The sequence below is a fragment of the Salvia hispanica genome, chromosome 3 (assembly GCF_023119035.1).
Source record: "Salvia hispanica cultivar TCC Black 2014 chromosome 3, UniMelb_Shisp_WGS_1.0, whole genome shotgun sequence".
In the NCBI taxonomy this organism is placed as follows: domain Eukaryota; kingdom Viridiplantae; phylum Streptophyta; class Magnoliopsida; order Lamiales; family Lamiaceae; genus Salvia; species Salvia hispanica.
This window is the reverse complement of record NC_062967.1, coordinates 42,845,725-42,861,552: the sequence shown is the minus strand read 5'-3', so window position 1 is coordinate 42,861,552 and position 15,828 is coordinate 42,845,725. Positions and strand designations below refer to the sequence as shown.

At 34.2% G+C, this 15,828-nt stretch overlaps 1 protein-coding gene across 1 annotated transcript; it reads left to right on the top strand.

Annotated features, from left to right (window-relative positions):
* The first annotated feature begins 1,868 nt into the window (after window positions 1-1,868).
* On the top strand, window positions 1,869-8,557 carry LOC125214822 (ABC transporter F family member 3). The gene is made up of 18 exons (XM_048115987.1): window positions 1,869-2,147; window positions 2,561-2,776; window positions 3,063-3,252; window positions 3,455-3,663; window positions 3,793-3,951; window positions 4,565-4,693; window positions 4,765-4,866; window positions 4,963-5,109; window positions 5,246-5,308; window positions 5,503-5,549; window positions 5,705-5,764; window positions 5,858-5,940; window positions 6,153-6,247; window positions 6,608-6,694; window positions 7,125-7,212; window positions 7,308-7,393; window positions 8,116-8,178; window positions 8,265-8,557. Exons 1-18 carry the CDS (start codon window positions 1,944-1,946, stop codon window positions 8,385-8,387), a joined length of 2,151 nt encoding a protein of 716 aa, XP_047971944.1. The 5' UTR covers window positions 1,869-1,943; the 3' UTR covers window positions 8,388-8,557.
* Window positions 8,558-15,828: the final 7,271 nt, after the last annotated feature.

The following is a 15,828-nucleotide window of genomic DNA, read 5'->3' as shown; positions in this document are numbered from 1 at the left end:
CAAGGACGTGGAGCGCGCATTTGGTGTGCTTCAGGCTCAATGGGCGGCAATTAGGGGTCAAACGCGTTTGTGGCATGTCGACTGCATTGCTTCTATAATGTACGCTTGTATCATCATGCACAAGCATGATAGTCGAAGATGAAGGTGTACAACTAACTAATTGGGCCAATGACGATGAAGCCGGTCCAAGCCACGGCGTGGCCACCCCCAACGTACGAAGGGGGTACCTCACAATGAAGCCGGCCGCCTCCAGGCATATGTGGACATGCGCCAAGTGGATGCGCATATACAACTCCAAAAGGATTTAATTGAAGAGTTGTGGGTGCGGAGGACTGCACGACGATCGTTTTTTTTGGTTTTATGTATTTTTTTTGTATGATATTTTTTTTAATTAATGTAAATTTTTTTATTTTATGAAATGAATGAATTTTCCTGTATATGTGTTGTATGTTTAATTTCACATTTTATGTTTAATTCCGTAAATTTATTAGTTGTTTATTAATAGTGTTGATGATGTGGCTAGCCTATTGCTTGTCCAGTTGCTTGGGATGATGTGGCAAGAGGAGAATCATTGTGGATGCTCTAAGAAGTGATCTAAGTGACTATTATTAGGGCTCGTTTGGTATCTATGTCATGTTTCGACTAGACATGATACCATTATGATAGTAATCATAGTTTCGATTAGTTAATTTACATATATTGGGTGTTTGGTAGATTAAGATAATTGTGAGTTATCTTATTGTAGTGTTTGGTACAATAAGTCACAAGTAAGGATTAAAATTATGATTGTCAAAATTATCCTCATTAGTTTAAGTTAATTACTAAATTATCATCATTTTACCTTAATTATTCCTATAAAATCGTTTTGTTTAAAATTAACATCTTTTCAAGCTAAACTCCTTACAAAAATTAGCATCTTTATATCAAAAAACTTATATTTATTTTGGTATTCTATTTTTGTGAGCATTAATAATTTTGGACAAATTTTATGAATAATCAATTATTATTTTGGACAAATTCTATATGAAAATATTTTATCAAGTACCAAATTTTATATGTTCAATTTTTTTGAAGTTTAAAGCGTTTGTGGATTGAACAACATCGTATATTTATGTTCAAAACAAAAGCAATTGTCTTCAAGTATTACGTAATTATAAGTATAATATAATATAATGTAAATAAAGTAATATAATGAGAATATAATACGATTTCATGTAAAGTAATATAATGAGAACATAAAGTAATATAATGAGAATATTATAATATAATATAATGTAAATAAAATAACAAAGTAATATAATTAGAACAACAAATTGACATCAACAAAATTCTTAATATTATTTAATAGGAAAATGACGTCCTTCAATACAACAACTAAGTAAAATTGATGAGTTAGAAATTTTGATGGGTAAAATTGTATTTTGCTAATTTAACTAGGCTTCCATGATAAATAACATAGGATTTTGGGTAGTTACAAATATGACTAAAACATAAGATTTTCAGTGGGCTTTGTGCGGGCCGGAAATAAAACACGGGCTACTATGTTTGGTAACATAACTACCAAACACACAAATAAACCCAGATTAATCTCTTATCTAGGCGAAACATAGCTACCAAACGGCCCCTTATAGTACAATCTCCGTCCCACAAAAGATGTCACACTTGTGGTACTGCACATGATTTTAGGAGATTTTGTTTTGTGTGTTAAATGGAGAGCGAAAATATGATATTTATATTCACGTGAAAGAGGACTTTTTCCATAAAAGGAAATGTGACGTCTTTTGTGGGACGGAGGGAGGAGTACTAATAAACAAAATAATTGAGAACTTTCTGTGATGAATCTTGCAAAATTGAATAAGGCGTAGGGCGACTTCCAGCCTCCATTTTACGTTTTGCAATATCTAAAAAATAACTGTCCCTAAACCCTAAAGAGTGAGGCGAAGATGACGGAGGTGGCAAGTGCGGTGTTACATGAGGTTTTGGGGCCGCGCGTTGAGGATGTCGATCAGCCAATTGTCGATTACATCGTCAATGTCCTCGCCGATGAGGATTTTGATTTCGGCGTCGACGGTGAAGGCGCCTTGGAAGCCCTCGGCGAACTCCTCATCGATTGCGGATGCGTCTCCGACTTCTCTGAGTGCCGCGCGGTATGCATCGATGCCACATCTTAATACCAATTCACGATTTGTTTCTTTGCTGCTATTGTTAGTATTGGTGAAAAGTTTATTCTCAAATGTCATTGCAATTGATTCGAATTTTTGTTCCTCTTATTAGATTTTACATTTATGCAAGTGTATTCAGTAGATTTCTGCCTGTTTAGTGATTATTAACTAATTATATTCCCCACTATCCTGAATTTTCTTATGAAAATGTCGAATTTTTGGTATGTTTTGAATGCCCCAATGTAATCAATGTAGGTTCTCATTTATCACTATTGAAAGTAATAGTCGAATTTTTAAACTAGCTTACCTATTAGGTTCTTTCCCCCTCTTTATTTGTGAACTGCAATTCTGATTTTCTGCCTCCGAAAATTTAGGCTTTGTTGTGAAATTTACTGTAGGTTTGTAGTACAATATCTGAGAAGTTTGGGAAGCATGGATTGGTTAAAGCAAAACCCACCGTTAGAAGCCTTTTGGCACCATTGAGAATGGATGATGGAATGGATGAAAAAGTCGCTCCAAAGAAGAAACCGGAACCTGTGGATGGTCCTCTTCTGACCGAGCGTGATAAGATGAAGCTTGAAAGGAGGAAAAGAAAAGATGATAGACAGAGAGAGGTATAAGTATAGTGGAGAAACATTGATCTCATACTGTTATATCGGAATGTTATATTTTTATGTTTGATTAATTCATTCAGGAAGCCTCAAATAGTCAAATGTGAACATTGAGAGTGGCATGTATTTTCATATGCATTTCTAGTTAACTTAATTTCTAGTTAAATTAATCAGTTTCATTGGGAGGTAAAGATAATTACTAGGAGAAGTAGGGTTAAAGGGGATGGTATCGGTGTGATGGTTGTCTGCACATGTATTCAGCTTACTAATAATTGTTTCTTCTTAACAGGCACAATACCAAACTCACTTGAAGGAAATGGAAGCAGCCCAAGCTGGGATGCCGGCTGTAGTTGTAAACCATGATAACAGTGCTGGGCCTGCTGTCAGAGATATACACATGGAAAACTTCAACATATCTGTTGGAGGGCGTGACCTTATTGTGGATGGTTGTATAACACTCTCTTATGGGAGGCACTATGGTTAGTTGTACTTGCAATTTAACAATGAGCTTACTTTATTTGAAGGAGAAGTCTTGGTTGTTAATTTTTAATTTTCTTGTGCTCAATCTAGATCTTCAAACCTATGTGGGTTTACTTCATGCATGTTTCACTTATAAGTCTCCAAAATATAATTTTTGCTGATCGTGTTTATGCTATTGGTTTATGTTACTTTTGGATGCAGGACTCGTTGGTAGAAATGGTACTGGAAAAACAACCTTTCTTCGGTACATGGCCATGCATGCTATTGACGGTATTCCCAAGAATTGCCAGATATTACATGTTGAGCAAGAAGTAGTTGGTGATACTACATCGGCCTTGCAGTGTGTGTTGAATGCTGATGTGGAGAGAATTCAGCTTTTGGAGGAAGAATCACGTTTACTTGGGTTACAGGTTGAAATATTGCATTTAAAGTGGCACTAGTGCAAAAGTGATTACTTCAGCCAATGTTTTGAACTCTATGTTTATTTACCAATTACCACTGATTTCCTTCATTTTTGAAATCTTCTGAAAATTATTCAGAAAGAATTTGATCAAGATGTGGACTCTGGAAAGAGCAAAGGGGTGGTAATTGAAGGATACGATAAAGATTCAGTTTCTGAGAGGCTTGAAGAAATATATAAAAGGCTTGACTTCATTGACGCTTATTCTGCTGAGGCTCGAGCAGCATCCATTCTTGCGGTTAGATTACTTATTGGATTTTATAGTTCTTTCCCAAGTTTGTTAGATGTTGGAACTATCTTAGGAGCTCTGTGTCCTGGAAATATGGCGCATAGAAAGATGCTACAGGACTTATGTTTGTTTATGGGTTCTATCATGTAAATGATTCCACTTTTTGTGCATGCTTTTGCTTCATTTGACTCTGTCATGTTATATTAAGAGGGTTTTTCCTTTATTGGTACCTTGGTATTGTAGTTTCCCTGGATAGTTAATTGTACCTTCTTCATTGGCATTTTGTTTGCATTGTATTTTCTTGGCACTTAGATGTATGGTATGAATCAATATAAGGGGTGAATATTCCTCAATCATATAAGTTCATGACTTTGACGAAATGATGCACGCCTTCCGTGAACTCGACGTGCTTTCTTCTGTATCTTTCTCTCAAGTAACAAGCTAAGTTTTCGTGGCCTGATTGTAACCACCAGTTATTATTTTGATTCTCTCTATGATCATATATTGATTGTTGATGTCCACACTTCTATTTACTCCGGCGAAATTACTTGGCTGATTCAACTCTTTCTTGTTGCTGATAGAAGCATACAATTGATTTCTTTGTATGTGTGAAATTCTATAGGGTCTCAGTTTCTCTCCGGAGATGCAGAAGAAGCCAACTAAAGCTTTTTCAGGAGGATGGCGGATGAGAATAGCGCTTGCTCGTGCCTTGTTTATTGAGCCTGATCTATTACTTCTTGATGAGCCAACGGTACTTTATGCTTATTTTTTTATCAAGCAGTGGTAAATATGTCACTAACATATGTTTTACTTATGTGGCAGAATCATCTTGATCTCCATGCAGTCCTATGGCTAGAAACTTACCTGGTGAAATGGCCAAAGACATTTATTGTTGTTTCTCATGCTAGAGAGTTCTTGAACACCGTAGGACTTCATGTCCTTAGAAATCCATACCATCTGTAATTGCTCTTTTTGTGCTTTACTCTTGAACAATTTTTATTAACTGCCTTCTTTTTCCAGGTGGTTACAGATATCCTCCATCTCCAAGGACAACAGTTGACTGCGTACAGAGGTAACTATGATACATTTGAGAGGACACGAGAAGAACAACTCAAGAACCAGACAAAAGCATTCGAGTCACATGAACGTGCTAGAGCACATATGCAGGTTCTTGTTCATAAATGAATTGTACTAATTTTATGAGTATATTTTTATTTGTCTATGTGCTTGTTAGAAATTTCTTACTGTTTGTGTTTCTTGAGAACTTGATAAATGCCTTTTCTTTTTAAACTTTGAATTTCAGTCATTCATTGACAAGTTCCGGTATAATGCAAAGCGTGCGTCTCTCGTTCAATCAAGAATTAAGGTAATTATGCTTTTAGCTGTCCTGTTATGATATTTACAATTTCCAGGAGATTCGTTTGTTAAATCCTTCCAGATGCTTTCAGGCCTAATATTATGAAGATGAAATAATTAAAAGACGTAGCATGTTTCATTTTATTTTTGAATCTTAAAAGTTACTCTATTTTTTATTGATAATTCTCTCTATTGTACCTTCAGGCACTAGATCGGTTGGGTCATGTGGATCAAATTATAAATGACCCTGAGTATGGATTCTCTAACTCAAATTGTACTTTGTTTTTCAGTTTTAGTGCTAATTTTAGGTTTTATATTTGTTGATTCTGCATACTTGTGTGGATCAAAGATGAGATTTTGCACCAATGCTCATGAGTTTCGTTGACTTTAATTTTCCTTTTTTCAGCTACAAGTTTGAATTTCCATCTCCTGATGATAGACCAGGCCCACCGATCATAAGCTTCAGGTTCAACATCTGATTCATTCTAACAATTTAGTGCATATGTATTTAGTTCAGATAGTTTAATGATTAATCCAAGTATCTTTGTTATGATTGCAGTGATGCATCTTTTGGATATCCTGGGGGCCCTATATTATTTAAGAACTTGAATTTTGGAATCGATCTGGATAGCCGAGTAGCCAGTAAGTCATTTATGAAGTTACTGCAACTTGATTAATGCAATTTAGATTTATATGACCTATCTCTAAATTGTTTTTAAGTTTTCACTATCAGATTGTAGTCATGATAAGTGAGCACATTGAAAACCTACTTGTCCTCTAGTTTTAGTTCCATTAGAGTTAGAATTTTAATATCATACTTGAGGAATTTGTTTGTGACTGTATACACATTACAGTGGTTGGTCCTAATGGAATTGGAAAGTCAACAATACTCAAACTTATATCGGGAGAGCTTCAACCAACCTCTGGGACAGTTTTCCGTTCAGCAAAGGTACTCCTAGTAGTTGTAATTATTGTTTTCTGATTCATTTAGACAATTTACAGTTATTTTTACTAGCTGGTTATTCCACCCTGTCCAAACTTCAAATGACATATATATCTATGTTTCATTGTTATCCATGCTTTATTACACCATCTGCCCATTTTCTTTTCTTTGCTTTTTTCAAATTGTAATGCATTGTTCTATCTGCACCAGACTGTGCCTAGTAGAACTTTATAAATATATGTTTATTATTCAATGACGAAAGAATTGCAAAAGCTTACTTTTGCTTAACAAATGGATTGATGCTTGTTATTCTTGATCACTGATCTACACTCCTGAGAATGATGTTTCTTTTATGTTTTCTTTCAGGTCCGCATTGCTGTGTTTAACCAGCATCACGTTGATGGTTTAGACCTCTCTTCAAATCCACTTCTGTATATGATGCGCTGCTTTCCGGTAAATCTCACCCGTCATTAGAATGATAAGCATTTTCCCATTTTTATCATTGCAAACATATGATCAGTGCCTCAGGTTAATAATAATTCAGTAATCACTGTGGTTAATGTAATGTGGTCAAAGTCAAGTCTTGATTTTTTATTTGGCTTGATTATGATCTGTCGCTCGAGATACTTTATGTGGGGCTACATCCCTAAACATGTCACTTATGGGGTTCAAGTGTTAGCTACAGACCTAATCCAAAGAATAATATGATTAAATAGTAAATACACTTAATGTTTCTTTTGCTTAAATATTAAATGTTTTAATGGTTAAAATGCACTTAAAGTCTATCCTTAAATACATAATGCCCGCTAGTAAATTTAAGCCTAATCATATTGGTCTTGTATGATTTTGTTTGCTAGATAACCTTGTATATGTTGGTGTGCAGGGAGTGCCAGAACAGAAGTTAAGAGGGCATCTGGGCTCTTTGGGTGTAACAGGGAATCTTGCCCTTCAGCCAATGTACACACTATCAGGTTCACTCTCTTTAATGACTATGGTTTTAGAAGGTTTTTGAACAATTGATAGAGTACTCAAACATTTATATAAATTGTTTTAAATGATATGCCAGGTGGTCAAAAAAGCAGGGTTGCATTTGCTAAGATTACTTTCAAAAAGCCACATATTTTGCTGCTTGACGAGCCATCAAACCATCTTGTAAGATGACTAACTAAATTTTTTATATTTTCTCCCTTATGATTCTTGTGGGAGATTGTGTGCATATTATGTCCTTATCTTTTGCATTATTTCTTTTTTCTTTTTATTTGGGGGAGGCTGATTTGTTTAGTTATTGATTTAATATTGATTAGAAGATCTGATCAGTTAATTTTGTAGTTTGTATATTTCATTAGAAATCCTGATCAAAAGCAACAACTGTGAATTTTTGGTGGTTTCTATTGTGTCCCATTTAATTTTTAAGGGTTAAACGATTGAACAAACTAGATCTCTTCTGTTGTTTCCTTCACATGCTTATTTCTTTCTCTTCTTTCCCTTAGCAATTTCAATACTTCTGTCCAAGCGCAATACCCCAGTAAATACCGATTTTGTGAATTCACTTGTCATCAAGCTATGACAGTCTCCAAGTATCCCACTGATTGGTGATAAATTGCTCTTCTGATAAACTATTTGACATCATTTCCTTCTCAGATATTTATGATACTTCATGAAAAGGCATCTGTAATCTTCTAGTCTCGAAGATATCATAAAAATATGAAACAAGCACTTGGAAGATTTGAAGGAATTCTAAAAGTCATGTATTATAGTTATGAAGTGTTTACTATGGGCACTGAAAATAGATGTTTCACTGAAACTACTATTTAGTAGATGGGAAAAAGAAAATTCTTGTTTGCTGGTACTGATGTTTAATGTTCAAATTATAGGATTTGGATGCCGTTGAAGCATTGATCCAAGGACTTGTCTTGTTCCAAGGAGGCGTGTTAATGGTATTATTACATATCATACAAGCCTTATTTGAGGACCGACAATCATCAGCGTGTGGATTTTAGTTTAACTGGTATGTCTTGTGCAGGTGAGTCACGACGAGCATCTGATCTCTGGTAGTGTGGATCAATTATGGGCTGTAACCGATGGTCGGGTGACTCCTTTCAGTGGAAATTTCCAGGACTACAAGAAGATGTTACAGTCAGCATAGTGAAATTGTGACCAGCATGAACAGGATTGTTTGTAATCTCAAGATATTATAGTAAGAGCAGATTGGTCTCTCTCATACTTGTATACGCTGTGATTTCTGCAAATTTACGGAAGCCTGTGTGAGCGTCCTTCTGTTATATTTTTGGGTTAAATCAGATTTTATTGGGAGCCTTTGTTTTCTTTTGATAGTCTAGACATGTGACATACTATAAATTACTTTTTTCCTTTAAAAATAGAAATTATTTTTATTTTAATCCGTTTCTTAGAAGGAATGTTTTCTAAACTTTATATTGTAGAAATCCACAATCTATTAACATTATTTTTACAATTTTTTCTTCATTTTTTTACTTTAACTATTTTGCTCTTTATTAATACTCCCTCCGTCCCGGAGTATTAGACTCACTTCTTTTGGGCACATGATTTAAGGAATTGATATTTAAATAGTTAAAGTGAAGAGAGAGAAAGTATGAGAGAGGAAAAAGTAGGGGAGAGAAGAGAGAAAAAAGTAGGTGGAGAATAAAATAAGATAGATGTTTTTTGCTAAAAAAGGAAATGAGTCTAATATGTTGGGACATCTCAAAAAGAAAAGTTAGTCTAATACCTTGGGACGGAAGGAGTACTTTACTAGTTATTTTTTTTCATTTTATTAATTATATTATATTATAATCTATTTTAATTCAAAAGTTTTTATTTTTTCAAGAAGGATGAAGGTAGTACTTATAGTTGTTACTCCTTCTATCCCTAAAAATTTGTCACATATTTTCTTTTTTGTCCGTCCCTAAAAATTTGTCATATTTCACTTTTACCATTTTTGGTAATGGACCACATATTCCACTAACTCATTCTCACTCACATTTTATTATAAAACTAATATATGAAAGTAGGACTCACATGCTATTAACTTTTTCAACTCATTGTTTATTACAATTTTTTAAAACTTGTGTCAGGTTAAATGATGACAAATTATGGGGATAGAGGGAGTAATACATAGAAAAGAGTGAAAAAAAACTACAGGGAATCATTAATCATATTTGGTCACAAAGTTTTCTTGTAGGCCTCATTTAAAAGGGGCCTAATGATCTTTGTTAAAGGATTAAACTTTCTTATACAGTAGTACATAATTACAAATCTATTGTTGAGCTGGATTATAAATCCAAAAAATCAGAAAAGGCAAAAATAAAATGAATATTCGAAGAAAAAGTCTGGGTATCCATCATCATCCACTGTTAGATATTTGATAATGTATAGGTTTCATCATCCCAAAATATTTGGCCTTTAACTTTTATATCATTAAAAAACAAAATATTCCTAATATGTGCTTTTTTGGAATAATATAACTGCGGATTGGTAAAAGTATGAAGTGAAAGATAGCACACGCTAAAGAAAAGGAGAAGTATATTTCATTCAAGACGAACTATTAATTTTTTTTTTTAATCGAACATCTTCACAGTGGAGGGTTGAGTAGGTCCCTTATCCCATATATATCATGTAAACAAGGTTTATACAAATACCATTCCCAAAAGTGGAGGGCCCAAAGAGGAATAAGACGAACTATTATTTAAAATAGATTCATATTTATTTATACTTTATTTCATCTCTCTTACTTGACTCTCTACACTTAATACATAAAATAAACTTGCATAAAATAATATGTCGCTAAGGAAGAGGTCATCTTCCTTGAGACGTAGGGATTATAATGCATCGATGCTTGATTCCTTAAAAAGAAAAGTAACGGTCAGTCGTCCAAAATAATAATCTCTATATTCCTAAGATTATACACTTTCCTTTTTAGTTTGTCACAAATAAGATGAGACATTTTTATATTTAAAAATAATAAAGTAACTTTCTCTCTCCAATTAATACACTCACTCATTTTTTTTCTCCAATTAGAATATTTAACTCTCTTTCTCTCCACTTAACACTCTTTCTCTAATAAAGTCTGTAAACTTCATTGTCTGACATTTTATTCTAATTCAGAATTCATTGCCTCTTTACATAAATGATGACCTAGCTTAGCAAAACATACCCGTAGTTACAAGAATCCGGTCTATTCTGGCCAGAGACTAAATCAATATATCCTTTCAAACCATAAATCATCAACGTTCAATGCTACCACTATGATATGACTCTAATATAAAATAAAGTGCAAAAGGGTCTTTATGGTATAACTAATTGTTTTGCTGGAAAACCAGTGATACTTCTCTTGATGTACAACATACAGTACAAATTAAGAGCTATCACACCTCTAGGGCTATCGTTCTTCGTAATCTTCTTATGAGAGTCTTGTATTTGTGTACACAAGTATCTTATTATCATGCAGACTAACATCCGTCAAATTGTAACTCACATAACCGCCTATCCGGATGGAATGTGACATGTCGCGAGAATGCTCTAACAATGTGTCTTTTCATCTTCTAACTAGCCCTACGTATATAAAGGATGACTTGAAGATTTTGTACCAGACATGTTTTAAATCAATTTTGTTGCAGAATCCACTGACCGTGATTGCATGAAAATATTTTGCAGTGGCGTTCTCGAAACCTTTAGTGCTCAAAATCTTCGAACACTCAACATCAACGATTGTCAACAATTGCTTCGTCTTCACGAGTAGTACAAGACTTCCCCGAGATGCTCCAACATTGACTTCATGCATTGGCAATGGAAGAATTGCCATAACATGGAAAGAGGCGTACACTAGCGGCCACAAAGGCACCCATCCGACGATTGTACTAGAGGCATTCGCCGACTACTGCCTATGCTTTTGGTTTGCAATTTTTGGGATCGCCGAATCAAACAATGATATAAATGTCTTCAACCAATCCCCTGTATCTAATCAAGTTTTAGAAGGTAAATCCCTGACGATAGCCTTCACAAAAAACAATAGGTAATAAAACATGGGGTACTATCTCGCCGATGGTATCGAGGTGGCCGACTTTCGTGAAGACCCTGAACACGCCGCAAGACCCCAAACGGGCTCTTTTTGCGCAAAGGCAAGATGCAGCTCGAAAAGATGTTGAATGAACGTTCAGGGTTCTACAAGCACGACTCGTGATTATCAAAGCATCTGGTCGTTCTTGGTTTGTGTAAAACCTCATCGACATCATATATGCGTGTGTTATCATGCACAACATGATAGTTGAAGACGAAGGTCCGACTGTGGAAGATTGGTCGCATTCGGCTTTAAAGATGGCCGTGTTGAGCTTTAAAATATCTCTCGAAGGTAACCGCCAACCAACTAAGATAGGCGATCGAGAAATACCTAGAGCTCTATCGTAGACTATCCGAGCCTCCACCACCCATTTGGCCATATTAACGATCTGCATCATAACAACATCTGGTCCTCTCCTAATTCCTTTGAAAATGAAGTCACATCTCTTTTTCCAAATGTGCCAACATCATATTTTAAAAATTAAACTCCATCTAAGATTATTCCCAATCAATCTCTTAGAGCTAATATTTTGAATCAACCAATATGTCAACTCAATGAATGCTCAAAGAATCTTTCTTCCCCACCATATCTCATAATGCCCTTCCATGTTCTTAGAGCATAAGTACACTATCGTAACATGTGTAAACTACTCTCAGTTCCACAGCCACACACATTACAAGAATCCATCTCTGATAGATGCCTCCTATTTCTCTCACGTTGGTCAAGACCCCACTATATAGAAGCATTTTAATACGTTGTGGCTCATACCAACTCCAAATTTTACCCCATGGCACAACTCGTTGCAAGCTTTGACTTGTTCCCATACCTTCAAGCTGATTTAATGGAAAAAGGTGCCTGATGGCGAAGGCCCCTGAAAACTACATCATCCCCTTGTGCCTCACCCGGGGGCGTAATAGCAATGTGGAACTTAGACCATTTCTTCTAGCAAAGTACTCCCTCCGTCCCAGATAATTCGTCCCAATTTTTCATTTCGGTCCGTCCCAAATAATTTGTCCCATTTCACTTTTACTACTCCCTCCGTCCCAAGGTATTAGACCAACTTTCAAAAACTTTTTGGGATGTCCCAACATATTAGACTCATTTCCTTTTTTAGCAAAAAGCATCTATCTTATTTTATTCTCCACCTACTTTTTTCTCTCTTCTCTCCCCTACTTTTTCCCTCTCTCATACTTTACTCTCTCCACTTTAACTATTTAAATATCACTTTCTTAAATCATGTGCCCAAAAGAAGTGAGTCTAATACTCCGGGACGGAGGGAGTACCATTTTTGGTAGTGGACCCCATATTCCACTAACTCATTCCTACTCACATTTTATTATAAAACTAATATATAAAGGTAGGACCCACATTCCACTAACTTTTTCAACCCACTTTTCATTACAATTCTTAAAACCCGTGTCCGGTCAAAGTGACCCGAATTATCCGGGACGGAGGGAGTATGTTGGAACTTAGACCACTCCCAACTTGCATTCTCAGCAAAATAATTTACCGTTTTAAGAAGATGATGATTAGGGATACGTTGTATGGCTACTTCATAAGAGACTATCTAAAATAGGAATCCATCGATGATTCCAGAATTTCACTTCCGTACCTGTTCCCAACGCCCAAACAATCTTCTCTCGCATCATTGCCCAAGAGTTGCACACTAATCTCCAGAGAAGAGTGTAAGATATGGAGGTACATGAATCAAATCCCAGTGAAGGCTCAAACTTATATCAAACTTATACTTTGAACATAGAAGTCTACTCCAAAAAGATTTTGGTTGCTTAAAAATAGTCCTACGTGCTTTTATACCAAAAGCAAGGTTAACCATACGTAGGTCACAAAATCCAAAACCATCATTGTTTTTAGGATTGTTAATTTTGCTCCATGCCACCTTTCTCGAGTGTTTTTCTTCCAAAGTATTTCCCAACATAAACCCACTTAGTACTTTTTTCATCTCAACACACGTACTAAGACATTCTGGAAATCTGTATCGCATAAAATGGTATAGTATTTAAAACTGACCGAGCCAGCGTCTCGACCAACAAAATAAACTTGCCCACACTCTAATTTGCTATTTGCATTTAAAGAATGGTTTGTATTTCATATTTTTTTGGGAAATATATTTTCGTTTTAAATGTAAATTACTGCTTTTTTAACAAAGTTGTTTTTTTACTTGAGTTGGACAAGAATTTTATGATTTAAGTAGAGTAAAAAGAGAAGGATATTTTTATTTAAAAAATGTGTCACAGAATATTCCAAAAAAAAAAATACTCCCTTCGTCCCATAGAAATGGGCCGTATTTCTTTTTTCGTATGTTCCATAGAAATAGTCCATATCCATTTATGACAATTTTTTCCCCTTATTCTGTTACTTTAGTGTTTATGGATCCCACCATCCACTGCACAATTTTAATTACGTTTTTCTTCTTCCATCTTACTTTATCAATTATGCATTAAAATTTGTGTCATTTCTAAATAGTCTATTTCTATAAAACGGAGGGAGTACATCGCTTAAGACTTTGAATCGGAAGAGAGACTAACAAATCATGAACTTATTTCTATGCCATCTTTGTTCACTCTTTAAGTTTGAGGTAAAATTTGTGATTTGAGTGTAAAATATACTCCCTCCATCCCGGTAATTTGGGTCACTTTGACCGGGCACGGATTTTAAGAATTGTAATGAAAAGTAGGTTGAAAAAGTTAGTGGAATGTGAGTCCTATCTTTATATATTAGTTTTATAATAAATTGTGAGTAGAAATGAGTTAGTGGAATATGGGGTCCACTACCAAAAATGGTAAAAGTGAAATGGGACAAATTATATGGGACAGACCGAAATGGAAAACTGTGATGAATTATCCGGGACGGAGGGAGTATTTTGAATGTAATCAAGTGAAGTCTCTTGTGATTTTTTTAATATCTAAATTATCATCTCAGCCAATCAATTATACAAGTGAGACTAAAGTTCAATTTTGGCCCTTATATTTGCCATAAAATTCTTTTGGTCTCATATATTAAGTTCGTGACCTTTTGGTCCCTAATATATAGTTTTGGTACTTTTTGGTCCCAAATATATTATTTTGGTTCAAAATAATCATTTTCTGTTAAAAGTGGCAATCAAAATGTTTGATCAATTTAATAACTTATTTATAATCTCGGACTAAATTCTAATTTTGGTCCCGTACATTTTCCATAAAATTCTTTTCGGATCCCATACATTTAGTTTATGACATTGTTTTGGACCAAAATGTACAAAAATAATATGTTAGGGACCAAAAGGTTATAAACTTAATGTATGGAACTAAAAAAAAAATTAGGACAAAATATAAAGGATCAAAATTGGACTTCAGTCAGTGAGATGATCATTAAAATAAAAAACTGGAATATTTAATTTGACAAATAAGATAAAAGTTTGGTGTTGTATTGCAACTTAAATTGCAATATATTTTCTTTAATTAATTATTTAAATATTTTCGTTATTGTTAAATTTTTTTTATCATGTCCAACCCTCAAGTTTTAGTTTCTTTACCTGTCGTCAGTAGCATATGATCAATGACGACTAATTATATCAAGAAACAATCAATATCATGAGTCACTAACAAAAGTGGTCACAAAAGTTCAATCTAAGGCAAGGACAGTTGAGTGTAAGATGCAAATCGCATAGTGTTCAAATTAAGAAATTTTAGATAATTTTGAGACAATTATAAATTTAATTTTTTCTATTCTTGACAAATATGAAAAGTAAATTAATATTCACTTACATTTAAAGTAATATTATATTATTACTCCTCTTTTAAACATAAACTAGTACTCTCTTCGTTCTAAGAAAGATGATCCATTTCTTAGGCGGTATGAGATTTAATGCAACTTTATTTTGTGTATTAAGCGGACAGAGTAAAGTAAGAGAGAGAATAAAGTAGAAATAAAAGTATTTCCATTTTATGTAATGAGTCATCTTGATTAGAATAAATCAAAAAAGAAAGTGGGTGATTTTCAATGGGACGGAGTGTATAGTATTCACTTCTTGTGAATAAAGAAATGAGAAATTTAGATTAAAAATCTATCTTGATATATACAATTAGATTTTTAAATATTATCACCAGATGACCGATAATGTTAACATAATATTTCATTTAATTCCGATTGACATTCGTATGTTTTAATCCAAATTAATATTTTTATAAAGAAAGTTAACATTCATATGTTTTAGTCTTTGTGGTTCATTCTCTAGATCCAACCATCCATATTAGGTAATCCCTTTGTACCTCAATAAGTATAACGCTTTAATACTGAATTTAGAAATGCAGAGGAAAGAAGGCTGAAAAATTTAGTAAAATGTAAGTTCTACTTTTACATATTAATATTCTAATAAAATGAGAGTAAAATAGTAAAATAAATAGAATACGGATCTATTATCAAAAGTAATAAAAATAAAGTGAAACAATCAATAAGGGATGTATCAAAATGAAAATATGAGACATATAACGAGGCCCATATTGAGTTGTTATCC